Source organism: Platichthys flesus, chromosome 2, assembly GCF_949316205.1.
Source record: "Platichthys flesus chromosome 2, fPlaFle2.1, whole genome shotgun sequence".
NCBI classification, from domain to species: Eukaryota; Metazoa; Chordata; class Actinopteri; order Pleuronectiformes; family Pleuronectidae; genus Platichthys; species Platichthys flesus.
The window spans coordinates 3,611,504-3,626,256 of record NC_084946.1 but is presented as its reverse complement, the minus strand read 5'-3'; the positions used below and the strand labels follow the sequence as shown (position 1 = coordinate 3,626,256).

General features: G+C 40.5%; 1 protein-coding gene across 1 annotated transcript in view; it reads left to right on the top strand.

Annotated features, from left to right (window-relative positions):
* fbln2 (fibulin 2) overlaps positions 1 to 14,753 on the top strand; it is a 76,492-nt gene that overhangs the window by 30,791 nt on the left and 30,948 nt on the right. The window contains exons 3-7 of the mRNA XM_062394625.1: positions 2,699 to 2,822; positions 4,527 to 4,656; positions 6,061 to 6,247; positions 11,312 to 11,521; positions 14,208 to 14,321. Of these exons, the coding sequence (XP_062250609.1) occupies positions 2,699 to 2,822; positions 4,527 to 4,656; positions 6,061 to 6,247; positions 11,312 to 11,521; positions 14,208 to 14,321 (765 nt within the window). The remainder of the gene's footprint in view (positions 1 to 2,698; positions 2,823 to 4,526; positions 4,657 to 6,060; positions 6,248 to 11,311; positions 11,522 to 14,207; positions 14,322 to 14,753) is intronic.

Here is a 14,753-nt window from a genome sequence, read left to right as displayed (position 1 = left end):
AACCCTGAATGGCCCCCCATAGAATAACCAAGTGCCGCGAATAGAAGCACTGTATGAATGTGTGTGTGAATGGGTGAATGTAAAACTGTATTGTAAAGTGCTTTGAGTGGTCATCAAGACTAGAGAAGTGCTATAGAAATTAAAATTCAGATGTTGTGTGACTCATCAACAGTAAAAACATTGATGTCAGTGTCTGACATCAATGTTTTTGAAAATGTTTTAAATGACATTACCAGCAAAGCACATGAGTTCCGCAATAAAAATTGGATAATATTATGTTATAATAAAGGATTATGTATTTAGCTTTAAAAGAGTCATGGCAGAGACTGAACTAAAAAAAGTTGAGTTTCATACGTAGAGCATTTGAGTAAACAATCCATTTTCCTTTAATGAAATACATTCATTATAAAACCTTCATTGGAAATAAACCAGGTAGGATGAAGTCAAACTTCACTCTGATCCATGGACTGTTAGCTCTGCATTCAACGTCCAGCACACAAACAATACAAAGTGATAGTATATTGTAAAAACGTTTGAGGATGACAAAGAATGACAAGGAATGATGCTGTAGTAGCTCCAGAGCATTAACACAGGACATGAGAACAGGCATGTTTAGAACAAACACTGCACTAGTTTGAACAATATGTAAATGTTCTGTTATGTATATAAGCCAGCAGTGGCTTTTTTTCAAAGGGCACAGAGGTAATTGTGTGTGTGTGTGTGTGCGTGTGTGTGTGTGTGCGTGTGTGTGCGTGTGCGCGCCCGTGTGTGCGCGTGCGCTGGAGCTAGTATGTGGATAAAGGTAGCAGGATGAGACGGCTTTGGGTCTGACGTGGAGGTGATGGGGAAGCTGACGAGCTTGTGACTCTCAGTAGTGCCAGGCAGCAGCAGCTGAGCTCCATGCGAAGCAGCCAGGCTGACTGTTACACACTCAGAAGTGGGGGGGGGTTTTGGTCTATGGGACCTGCAGAGAAGTGAAGAATGTCAGTGATTGCTATGACGCCTGCCACATCAGCATTTGATGTAGGCAAGGTTTGCTTCAAATTGCATAACTGGAAGAAATAATGATTTTTCTGAAAAGCATCAGCAGAAATGTGAGATTTAGAATTATGAAATGCATTCATTCATCTCTGGAGATTTAATGGGATCCCGGCTTAAAACGTTTCATGCTCGTTTCTTTGCATCGATGACATTGAAATGATCCATTTTTCCTTTGAATAATTAGATGGCAAATTGGAGATGGTTTTAAAGAGAAGCCATTGCTAAGATTTTATTTCGGTAATAATTTCATTAAACGACTGAAATGGCCTTTTAACAATCACAGTTGATTGAATTCACAGAGCCATTTATAAGGCTTTCATATGCCAACTTCATCAACCAGTCAGTCGAGCTTTCACAATGATTCATCATCAACTGTGATTGAGTGAATAAAAAACAAATGAAAAGCATTATGTCAAAACCAAATCAAACTATAGAATCATGTTATGGCCTATAATTAAGTTTTTTGACAAATCACCCACATAAAAAAAGGTAATACCTTTTCTAAATCTGTTAACAATACCTGAAAAGGGTCATAAAAGAGAAGTTCATGTCTGAGTTGTTGCTCTGGAAACATTCCAGTTTTGGTGATGTCAGAATTTTTTTGCTAAATGACAGTACCACAAACAAATGATTTTTTTACCCCACCTGCACTTTTACAGGTAATAGTTTCTTGTCCAACAACGACAGGTCGCCATCAGTCCTGCATCCTTTGTCCTCTTTTAGCTGTTACTCTGCCACCTTTTTTTTAACTCTTCCATATTTCGTCCAACAACTTCCTATTCATTTTCTGCTGTGGCTCTGCCAGGATGTCTTCATTGAGAATGGTGGTGGTTTGTGTTTGGAGTGTGTTGTAAAGCAGGTCGTAATGTTCCAGCATGGTACACTAGAGTTACATAGTCCAGGTGTCCAGGGGGCGCTGTGGCAATGACAGAAATGCCTTTTATTAATTTGTGTACTATCACACTGATTTGAAGCTATTATTTTAAGGTATTAAAACTATCTATTGCTTTAATAGCTACACCACATATACCCAAACATAAATATACGCAATTCATCAGGTCTTACAATCTCATCTCATAGTGGCATTATCTATGTATTTTTAGTTGGCTAGCCTGCATCCCTGTTATAACTGTCAAAGTAAAATAATTGAATCCCTAAATAAAAGTCATCCTTCCTGAGAAATTATAACTTCTGATACAATTTATCAAAAATTCACGAGCATATGCAATGCAGGTGTTTTCAGTTCACTCGAACGATTCATCCTGGAGAGTTTCATGTTTGTCCAAACCTCAGAGGTGATTCATCTGAAGTTAAACACTGACTCTGTCACACTGAGGACTCACATCCAACTTGTGTGAACTATTTATAGAAGAAACTGAGACTTCAGTTAAAAGTTTCCAATCATAAAATGGGCTACTGTTCTCTGGTGACAGGGCTGCAGCTCCTCACTCAGCTGTGGAAGTCTTACAGGCGCCTTTGAGGCCTGGTGCAGTCTACCATATGTATCTGTCGGACTGCTCACTCTGCACTGCTCAGGCATCCGTCTGCTCCCTACACTGTAGCAGAGCAGACATGGAGGGTTTACCGCACAACTGATTTTATTCCATCAGTCGTGTGTGTGCTGATGTATGCATACCTGCATGTCTCTGTGCCGCAGGTCCAGGTGCTTCAGCTGAGGAGCTGCTGCAGAGCTGCTGCGCTGCTGGTCAGAGATGGTTCGCTGAAAACCTCCACTGCAACCTCATGCCTCTGCTGACCAATGACAAGCACTCTGTATGCAGGTAAGTGACCTGGCCTTAGACGTGTAACAGTTATAAAGCTATACAGACCCTTGGAAGCTGCTTAGAGGAAATAAATAATTAAATTGGTAGGATGAAATTACAGTGGATGGAAAACCACCCCAGGCGTTAGCATAAGTGCTAGGCCCCACTTACTTTTCCAGTGAAATTAACAGTTAATTAGTAACATGAAATTATTTAAAAAGGGCCTACCACCAAGTTCACAACAGATTCATTATTGTACTGGTAAAGTCTGAGCAGAATACAGCTTCGTTTTACAAAGAAAGAAAGCACATACAGTTTTGAGGTCTAAGGTTTATTTAGTCAGTTAAGCTATTTGGGTGTCATATGGACACTGTGTGGCCCAGTCAGGATATCTCTACATCTACTTTGATTTTAACATTCATCTTGCTCTGTATTTCCTGTACATGGTGCCAAATCCCAACACTCTACATCTCAAGGCTCTTTAGAGAGAAAAGGTCAAGACCTTAACAAATGGCGGAGACATGTATTCGGAGACAATAGACAAGACCTCAAATCTCAAGAAGACCAGCGCTGCTCCCGTGAGAGCAGTGTGGCCACTGCAACCTGATAACATTGGCGTCTAGAAGACAATCCCTGTTGCACACATGCCACTCACACGGTCGCTCATGCAGCCAGGTTGGCCCGAGTGTCAGGGTGGGCAGCCTGCCTTTGGGCTAGTGGGAGAAAAATAAGGGGTGAGAGGCGAGAGGAGGAAGGATGAAGAGAGACACTAAGGCTATATCCACATTACTATGTTTTCATTTCAAAGCACATCAACTACAGAAACGCCTTGAGTCCAAATTTCTCCATTTTAAGAGCAGCGAAATCAGCGAAGTTTGAAAACAATGCTTTCAGTCTGGACAGACAGTAAACAGAGATGTTTTGGAGACAATGATGTAGACACTCACAGCAGCTTGCTGATTGGGTCTTTTCGGGTTAGGGTTAGCCTTGTCTGATTCGTCAGTGTCCTACGTGATCCCCCTCTGGAAGAAAACAACCAATATCTGCCTCAGCTACCAGTGTAAAACGTAAATGAATAATCAATAACAAATGTTGCTGAACTTGTTGTTTTTGCCAACAGCTGTTAAATTCTACATTTTATAATAATGCAACATGCTTAAAATGTGAGCTATTGTTCACCCAATTTGTGTTAAGACAGGCACTCACTCACATGCCTAAAGCATATGATGGTCACATGATATGCATATGTACAGTGATCGTTTAATTATGAAATGCTGTTTTCTAACATACACCTAGTGCTATGAATGTAGCCTAACAACATTTGTTTGGATTTAATATAAGCACCATCAGACTGGTTATAAGGTTGAATGTATGGACTCTTATAGTCATAATCTATTCATTAATAATAACAGTTTAATAATAGTAATAGTTATAATGATAATAATTTTCAAAGTAAAGAGAGAGGTCCTACAAAACCTTACTTATATTTATATTGAATATTTTGTTTCTCGTTTGTGGCTTGATACAGCACATGTACAGTGACTGTAAAGGTTTTATTGATTCGTTGAATTTCTGATTCACTACGACCTTAAACCAGGTTCTGACCCGGGGGAGCATTCATTTATCTCACAGGATTTTTATTCAGTAAAGTCTATGAAAATGTCCATGTCGGAATGTTAATATGTTTGTGTGTACATGTGTGTGTGTGTGTGTGTGTTTCAGTGTGGTACAGAATCACTGCTGTCTCAGCTCAGTGAAGGAGAGCCAGTGTGACACAGGTATGACTTCAGCCAGACGAGGGGACACATGTGAAGTGGATCAGGAGGATCAGTGCTCAGACGACTCCTTCCAGGTACATCACTGTGCTGTTTTACAACAGTTAGGGTGTCTGCCACAAAGTAGTACTCTAATTAGATTGCACGCAGTGAAGAGTGCGGGAGGAAGATGACTGAGTCATCAGGGATGATAATGCCCACATTCTCTACCCTCTAAGGTTTGTAGAAAACACTGTGCTGATTACAGGTTGTTACTTTTACCTCTTGAATAGACGATGAGCTGTTTTTGTGAGTCACGTTGAGTGTGACTCACGGTTTCAGACCGTTCAAAACAACAAAAGAATAAATCATCAGCTGTGGTAGGGTGCTGTGAATCCTGTAGAACTGCCACAGTAACAGGACATGCTTTTATACATGAACTTTCTGGACCTTCTCTGACCAGCCCCCTCGTAGAGGGACAATGGACAAGGTCTCTGGACAAGGTCTCAATGAGGCAATGTGAGAAATCAGGAGATCCTCAGCAGGATTCACCTGGAGTGTATGTTGATGACCTTTCTAACACAGGAAGCAAAAGCAGGGCCACACATGTAGAGGACACAGAGAAAGATGTCAGAACAGCTTTTTGTGATAAGGACCGTGAAATCTGTGCTGTAATCGAAAACATGTGATGGTTGCAGCGTTACGTCCTTCCTCTGTCTGCTACACCAGCCCTCACCTGAACGCTGTGGAGATTTCTGTGGTGTTGTGAATGCCTCTGAGTGATATGTGAAAGGCAAACCCCTAAGAAAGTCCCTACAATTGGAGAATGTTCATGCCTGAAAAATGGCTACAGTAAAAACTGACTGTGTCTGTCTATTTTAGCCTTTAAACTAATTATAACTATCCAGGAATGTTTTGGTGTTTCGGCCAGAGTGAGACTTCAGTATCAGATACCAGCAGGGAGGCTTTTCTAAAGGTTAGACAGCTTATTTGTGTTTATTGGCAAATAGCTCAAACTCTTGGCAAAGAACTGCCAAAAAAACTCCTGTTTCGCTTTGTGCCCTTCAGACCTGTGAATACTTCAATGTGGAAACTCGAGTCACGCCTTTGGTCAGAGTCGGCTCAAAAAACATTCATTGTTCCTCCAAGCAGAGACCTGGTGGTTTAGCCCTCGGGCCAACTGTTCATGTGTTGAGGCTGCCGAGCCAAACCACTGTGCCAGGTCATGGTGTTTTAAGGAAAGTAAAAAAAGAAGGGGAAAGCCTGCTTTGCTTTGCATGACATGTGGTTCAACTTGAAGCTGCAGCTGAAATCCTTTGCAGTGTGTTCACAGGGTTGAATTTGCCCACTTGCCTGTGTTGCGGTTACCTGTCCCCCTCCTCAGCTGTTTGCTAATCAGGGCTAAAAGTGGAGGGCCATAAAGAGAGGTGGTGATTAGAGATGTGAAGGGCACGTTACTGACACCCTCCTAATAGGCTCTGCTGCTGCATCTTGATGTCCAGGTGTGCTGCAGCTGTTGTGCCCTTGGCTTACGAGTGCGCGGCGAAGGAAGGGGCTGTGAGGCTCACCAGTACCTGAGCTACCCGTGTGGTCACGTCTTTCTCACCTGCTGCGAGGAAGAGGAAGGTCCCAGCCAGATGCCGCTGAAGAGAAAGCAGAAACCCAGACCAACTCCTATGCCAAAAAAAGGTACCTGCTATCCACAGTACAGCAATATGTTTCGACACTGAGCTTTTGACACATTCGTAGTTACTGTCAGGATTAACTGTGTGAAAACTATAAAACTCGGTTCATCTTTTTGTAGTAGGAGCTGTTCTTAAAAAAATAATATTTGCTGACTAAACAATGTTACAAAACTTAGAAGTTGTATAGAAGCCTTATATCATATCACATGATCTTCACAACTACATGGAGGTGTTCCCGAAAAAGGTCAAATTTTAAGATGCATTAATAAGAGGATTTCCAAAGTTATCAAAAGAAGAAAAAAATTTCAAGAACAGCTTTTCTATAACATCTGGGAAAACTTTATCTGCCCATGAAAATCATGTGTTGTGACTAAAAGATCCTGGAGAACTCACTTACATTTGAACGCATTGTAAAATAATACTCATTTCCTTATTGTTACCAACATGTTTTCAAGATTTAAGCATAGTTAAGGTCTGTATGTACTATTATTATTTAGCCACTCTCGACTAATCAAAGTTCTTAACCACACAACATCCATTCAATCCATCATATACCAAAGGACCCACACACATCTGAGCCAGTGAGCTCTTAGTTCATGGATAGCCAGCCTTTTCCCATCATGCAGTGTGGTTTTACAGTTGGCAGAGAACAAGGGGAACTTGCAGCTTACTCGATTTCGGATGTTGTCAAACAAAAAGAAAGTGAACCATTCCTGTGATATAAAGGAAGATATTTTATACTTTGTGTTCAAGGATCTTCCTGAAGCTGCTTCACCACAATTGGCCCAATGTGTGATACTTTGCAGCTGTGAACAGCTCCTTTGCAGACAGGGATTCTTTGTGAATATCCTACAGACAAAAAAACTGCTTAGAGTTAGTATGTAGACAAATACACATGTCTCTGAACTAGTCTATACAATAATATACTGTTGCAGTTAAAGGAGTACACAACTGATTTAGCATTGCACTCCAATAACAGTCTCACAATGCACAAATGACATGTAAAAACAGATAAACATGAATGTAAGGAAACATAAACCTCCTTGTAAAATGTTGTCACCTACATTACCTTCAATGCATCTGGGTATGTTGCACTATAAAAACTACTGGAGCCAGTAGACTCGGGTAAGATAAAGAGGCGTCACTTCATTCTAACTGCAACCTTGTAGTCTTCAGACCCAATCAATGCTGACTCAGGTGGCGTCACCCTAAGGACATTTATCACATTTCACTATAGACTGTATGTTAAGAAGGACGACATGACAGCTCCCAAAAGTGAAGCCTAGTTTGATCTTGAATTCTTCTGGGTGGCTCGGGGCAGAACAGGTCGTAAACATCACCTCCTCAATGTTAGTGGAAGGGACATTGACCAAAAAGTCTAAGTACACATTTAAAACATTGTTCTCAAAGATTGTGTGCGGAGGTAGAGCGGGTTGGCCATTAACCAGAAGACTAGTGTTTACGATCGCTGGCACCTCCAATGTGCATTCTGAAGTGTTCTTCGGCAAGATACTGAACCTCACATTGCCCCTGATTAGCTGTGCCAACAGTATATGAATAGTGTGTAATAGAAAAGGGGCTGCAGTACCTGTATACCATGGATTGAAACCAAAATCACCACTGATTGGGTCTGTGGCTCCAAATGATGTCATAATTGCGAGCTGGTGACAAGTTGGTGACAAGCTATGGATTGAACACACCTCCCTATGGAGACCCTAAAGTCTTATATGTGCATGTGTCCACAGAGGTGGAGCGGGGGCTGATTTTGATCTTCCAAGAGACAGATGCTCTTGGTTGATCGGTCAGGAGTCATGTTGCCATTCGGAGTAATGGGGAAAGATATATGCAAGCTGGGATGAATCAGGAACAGATGGCTGCTCAGGCTGTCATCTCTCTACTTGTGCCAGCAAAGTTTTCCTCTGTCTCTGATCCATCACGTACATAATGCCAGCCACATTTGCATCCATGAATTCTTAAGAAAATGGGTTTGAGGATAATCATGCTTCATGCTAATTATTCCAATATCCATTTGTTTGTACATCTACAGAACAGCGGTTTGAATACTGATGCTTTTGTTGGGTGCATTTAATGCATATATCTTGTTTGCAGCGTTAAGCGCCATGAGCAGGGCTGATTTTGATCAATGACAACAGCGTCGATGGGTGAAAATAACACTCATTATAATGGATTGGCATGGTATGACAACACAATTATAAGTCTTTTAAATGGTAAATGGTTTTGTATTTATATATAGCGCTTTTCTAGTCTTGATGACCAGTCAAAGCGCTTTACAGTACAGTTTTACATTCACCCATTCACACACACATTCATACAGTGCATCTAATCGCAGCACTTTGTTATTCAATCGGGGGCAATTCAGGGTTCAGCATCTTGCCCAAGGACACTTCGGCATGCAGATGGGTCAGACTGGGGATTGAACCGCCGACCTTCAGGCTGGAGGACGACCACTCTACCCCTCAGCCACAGACGCCGCAATGCTGTTAGTCAGTTAGTGCTTTTCTCTGAGTGTCAGTCTCCCCCAAAAAAGCACATGTATCATCCCCAAATCACTGATATGTGATTTGAGAAACCTTTGTTCGTCTTTCCAGTTCATGTCTTGAGTGGATGCACAGCATGGATCGGCAGTTCATTATGAGTCAGCCCTCGTGGTTTTGTTTTATTGGGAATAGTTGAATGTGGGTATGATGGTGAGGTCAGTCTCCACGCCGCCTCCCTGCTGTTATTTCGTTTACAACATCAGAGGAATTCCTCCTAATCCTGTCTTTTAATCGAGTCGGCTCTAACTATCGACAGCAGCTCATTTCCTTCAGCTTTAAAATGGGAAATTTGAATGATGTCATCCTCAAGTGGGAATCGCTTAACCTGCTGAAAGCTGTGAAAGGTTTAGGAGCTGCAAAAGAACTGTTGAAGCTCTCAGGCACACACACAGACACACACACACATACTCAAGATGCATGAAGTATGCCTTTGTAAAGGCATACTGTGTTTTATGGATGAGAAAATGGATTAGGATGCGTTGTAATTATTTCCATGGGGGATATGTTTTTATTCCTATGATTCACTGCCTTTTAATTAAAACAGAAAACATTTAATCGCCCTGCTCCTCTGAATTTAATCTCCAGGTAATGACTGTGAGAAATCTAAAAACAGAGAAGTGGGACCGTGATTGTTTCAGTAAACTTTTTGCCCTGAGGTTTTTACTTAAGTTTGACAGATTAAAGGGATACTCCTCCAATGTCACTCATGAAAATCTGTTTACTAGTCATGGTCCCGATGTCACTTCACTGTTATAAAGTGCCCTCTGTGGATCTGCAAGGAGCTTCGTAAAGTCTGAGGAAATTACACAAGTAACAAGACTTGAGGTATCGGCTTACAAAGAAAAAATGTGCAAGAGAAACTATGAACCAGGGATATCAGGTTTGTGATTACCAGTCATGAAAGCTGAAATGAGACACTTGAACTATCAGCGTTATGGGAAATGTAGGAACAAGTGCTTGTGGTGCATGAAACACACTAGAGACTATGAATCAAGAAATCTCAGCCTCCGCTCTTTTCATTTTGAACATTCCACTTTTAGTTAAATGCTAAATCACTTTAGAGGGGAGTCATGACACCTGACTAATTGCACAAATAATCTATGTTCTGACAGTTGGAATTCCATTTGGATTTATGGCATGACAGCAATTAGTCCCTGCTGTCTTGCAGTGCGAGCAGTTCTTCAGTCGGATTTCCCATCATTACACATTTTTTGGCTTAACTTTGCTTTGATATAATTAAAACAAAGCAGTAAAATGGGCTCAGCCCATTTTTTCAGGTTCTTCGGTACTGTACATGTACTCAAGCTACACCTTCACCATCTGTTTAGAGGACATGGCAATAAAGGAGCAGCATTGTTTATGTACTGCAGTTTAGAGCCTCTCAGTCACATTGTTATTATATAATTACAACTGTACCACGAGCCAGGCTCACCACTAGGCGCTCCCCCGACTCCCCTAGCCGGGGGAGCGCCTAGTGGTGAGCCCGGCTCGTGGTGAGCCCGGAGCCCGGCTCGTGAGCTCGCGATCTAAGCAGGCCGGTGGAGCCCGGCTAGCGTTAGCTGGCTCGTCCAAGGCCATGTAGTGAGACTCCCTACATGGGCATAGTGTGAATATGACGTTTATTTCGGTCGTAATCCCATTCGACGCACTCTAGCGTATCATTTCTGACATAGAGGAACAACAACAAATCGAGGGAGTTGTTTTTTTCCAGAGTTTTTGGGACGGTAGACATGCCAGATACCCAAATTAACGTGTAGAAGAACTACAAAGGTGGAATTTTCATAATATGTCTCCTTTAAGGTCAGTTCTGTAAGCTTGCAATGCTGTTTTTTGCGACCTGGGTTAGAGCTGAAAAAATTAATATATGATTTTAATTGTATGATGTATTTATTTCCTGTGGCTCACGTTTAAGAAGCCCATGGAGAATGTTATGGCATTAGGAGAAATTCAAAGTTTGTCAAGCTTATTGGGTCTTATTCCAGTTGCTAAGCTTGGCAATGCTTTAAAGAAGTGTGAGGTAATGCAATGTTCCAGGTTAATAAAAGGTTCTGTGCCTGGTCAGCTCACATTAAAAGTGTGAAAGAGATGGTGTGATATGTGCACTAATAGAAGCAGTAAACAAAAACATGTTTTTCACTCACTACATACGTCCTACCATTCCCTCTCTTCTCAATCTGATAGCTTTTTAAAAAACGCTTACAAAATCTTGTGTATTTCTTTTCCCAGTACTTCACTCTCACATTAACGTGCTATGGTCACAAGAGCTCTATAAATTCGTGATGGTTTGACCCTTGCCCAGTAACAAGTGTTACTGATTTCTTGTAATGATGCTAATTTGGGTATTGAAACTCTGGATAAAAGAGTCTGTAGATGTAAATGTTAAAGAGGAACAGATGTTGTTTTGTGTCTTCAAGTCAGTTTCATGAGGTACATGTGCAGCATAAATTATCCAGCCAATCTGTTGTCTCCAATTTGAGACCTCACCAATCCCCTTCTCTCATTCCTTCCAGTCTCAGACAGCAAGTACCCCAAAGAGGCCTATTCCATCAGTACCACAGATGAAGCTGCCAACGTGGTGAATGAGCAGGAGGATGTGGATGAGTGTCAGCTGTATGCAGGCCAGTTATGCCAGCACAAATGCACCAACATGTGGGGTTCCTACCTCTGTGACTGCCACCAGGGTTACATCCTGCAGAAAGACCGACACTCTTGTGCACCAGGTACTGTAAATCACCTTCAGAGTGAAATGTCACTTTAACATAATGAGCTTCTTTCTGTACATTCCAGAATTTGTTAGAATAAGCCTGGCACACTGTTCCTTTAAAAACCCAGTGAACTAGTGGGGTTTACTTCAGTATTAAACTGGTTTCTGGGCCATAAATGCATCCACTCCCTAAAGTTTACTTCACGTCATCTGATTAGTCCCTCATTATGCTTTCATTATTCATGCATTTGAAGTAAACAAAAAACTGGAAATGAGCAGCACACCTACTGAAATTTCCTGTTTTTATTAGCATTATACAGTTTACCAAATTTAAGTCTAGGTGCTCCATTAATTAAAGTTGGGATACCCACAGACGACAGATTACTGCTGAATCCTCCAATTCAATTAATGCAACTTTATGGCATCTTTTATTTAACGCTCATTGTCTGGTATATGACCACATCAAATTTGAAGCTTGTAGTTTGTACCACAGGCTATCTTATTTTTTTTTAATGTCCATTAAAATTTGATGTTTTAAAGAGGATTTCCGGAATGATGGCAAAAACAGAATGAATGCAGGTTAACACTACATTGGTCACTATTGTTACATGACTATAGGAGTTAGTTAATAAGTTTAGCTATTGCTACATATTGGAATATTCTGATTTTAACTGGCTTTACAGTAACCCGCAGTTTCATGATGTCACGGATTCATAGCGTAAGAATTGTCAAAACTACGCTTTCTAACTTTGTTGTCCTACATCTTGCGAGTCACGTTGTTGCTGTGCATTAGTGCGAGGGCACTGATGTACCAACAAAAAACGGAAATCTGCAGTGTGGGAGAATTCTGGATATCTAAAAAATGACCAGGGTATCTATTGAAAGTGAATATCCAATATGCAGAACGTGCTGGCATACAGTCACTGTCAAAGGTTTAGTGCTGAACAGCAACATTGATTGACAAAAGTAGCTAATGCTTACAATGGCTATATGCAGGGATAGCAACATTATATCCTTTTAACCATTGTGGAAGAAGAGTGTATGGTAAGGTAACATACTTAAAAGGGTAAAAGTCAATCAATTCTTTAGGCAAACAAAAACAATGGTAATATCTGTTTCTCCATCACCTCTTTCCATCCCTTCAGCTTGCATGATGTTTAGAGCACTTGTGGTATGTTTCATGTATCTCATCATTTATTTAGGATCGGTTTCCATTGCACTCTTCCACATTTAGCTTTTATCCACCACGCCGGCTTTTTTCACCTGACTAAAGCCTAAAAGGTTTTTTGTGATATTTCATTTTTGGTGTTTTCACTCAGGGTTTTTTATCCACATGTTGAAAAGGCCCATTTGCACAGACAGGTGCATGCACTTACTGACGGTGTTGTTTGTCGTCATTTGACTACAGGGTGATTCAGCTGCGTCATCTTCATAAACTGAGTTTTCTTCAGCAGACATTTTTAACACAGCCGATGGATGAGTTTTGGTGTCGATTTTCCAGTCATTTGTCAATTTTTTTTGTGAATATGAAGAACCTTATATATTTGCAATGGTTTCAATGTCTCTTCAACATTCAGAATCTGTAATGTAACAACATGTTTAAATGCTTACCAAGATGAAGATGTCTTCTTTCACATATAGATAAACTACAGCAGTGGTTGGCAACTGGCAGCCTGAGTCAATTAATATCGGTTATGGCAGATGATATGGATATCAGATTATTTTAATTTCACCATATCAGACTGACACAGATAATCATGGGAATCACTGGTGCTGATCTCCTTCATAGCAACAACATTTTAAAAATCACTTCCTCCATAACAAGTTTTCTTCAAAGTAAAGGCATTATTAGTGTTTTGTTGCTGTAATGCTTTTGTTGTGAACAAACCGGAAAGTGGTTCTGAACATTGTGCCGATGCTTAACAGACCTCTAAAATAGCCAATATTAAATTAATGAAAACATCTGCACACAACATCCAGCACACAAACTCTACAAGGGACATTATATTGGTGTATTGTAGAATTATTAAGGAATTTTTAGACAATCCTTCCCTATAATAATTCTTAAGTAGCTCTATAGCATTAACACAGGACAAGAAAACAGCCCACTTCAAACAGGAAGGTTTAGAAAGGCCACTGCACTAGTGCTTTAGCCTGAATACTGTATAATCGTTTTCATAGATTTTCAAATGCAGTTAATGTTGTTCCCTACTTGACCTTGTGTTTCATCGGTGATACTAAAGCAGATGATGATTGGAATTCACTCAAAGGAGATGAAGGAGTTTCTGTACCATAAAACTATAGTATTTTACTTCCATTAAAAGCTTAACTACTTGAGTCTTTATCCTACATGGTCATTTCTCGATGATTATGCTGTTGTTAAACCAATAGCCCGAGTTCATCATCATTCTCATGGCAGTTGAACGAGAGTCATTTAAACCTGCTCATCAAAATTCCCTGCAACCACAAATGAAAGATAATTTATTCCCAGACCTCTCCGTGCTCTATAAAAGAGAATAACGACAAAAGCATCCAGCTCAGGTCAATGTGTGGCTTGTTTTTTGGGAACATATAATGAGTGTAATTTCAGTTTTTTTAAACTGGTTTCATAGATCCGAAACATTAACTTCCCACACTTAGTTGTGGTCCTTCATTTACGGTCATGTTTGTTATGTTTTCTGATGTTGTGTTTCTTTTTGCAGTGAGTCCTGATGAGGACATCAGAGTCCGAGAGGACAGTCCTTCTGTGGTCCAAACACAGACCACTACTACCAGTACCACCACCAGCAGCCCCGTCCGCCTCAATCCATGTACAGGTATTGCCAACATTACACTTTAATTCATACACTTTTCAGTTTGCATGGAATGTGTGCATTTAGAGGATACATATATATATCTACATTAATATGGAGGCATCAACTACGAGTCATTGACTTTGGATAAGGTCTTCATTAAACCATGCGCATACATGACCATGGCAAATGTGGAAAGACTTATAGTAGCTTAATAACACAATCCATATAGAAACACAAATATATATTTACAACTCTCAAATTGATTTACTCTTCCTAATACAGAAATAATGTATGCAAATAACTTGTATGAAAATGACATGTAAGTGGGTAGGTTACTGATGTCAGCGAGTAAGATAAAATATCAGGTATAATGCAAATCATGTAATGTCAGCTATTAACATCCCTTCAAGCTGTTTGAAACAACCAGTCACTCCTGCTGTACATACAGTGGCC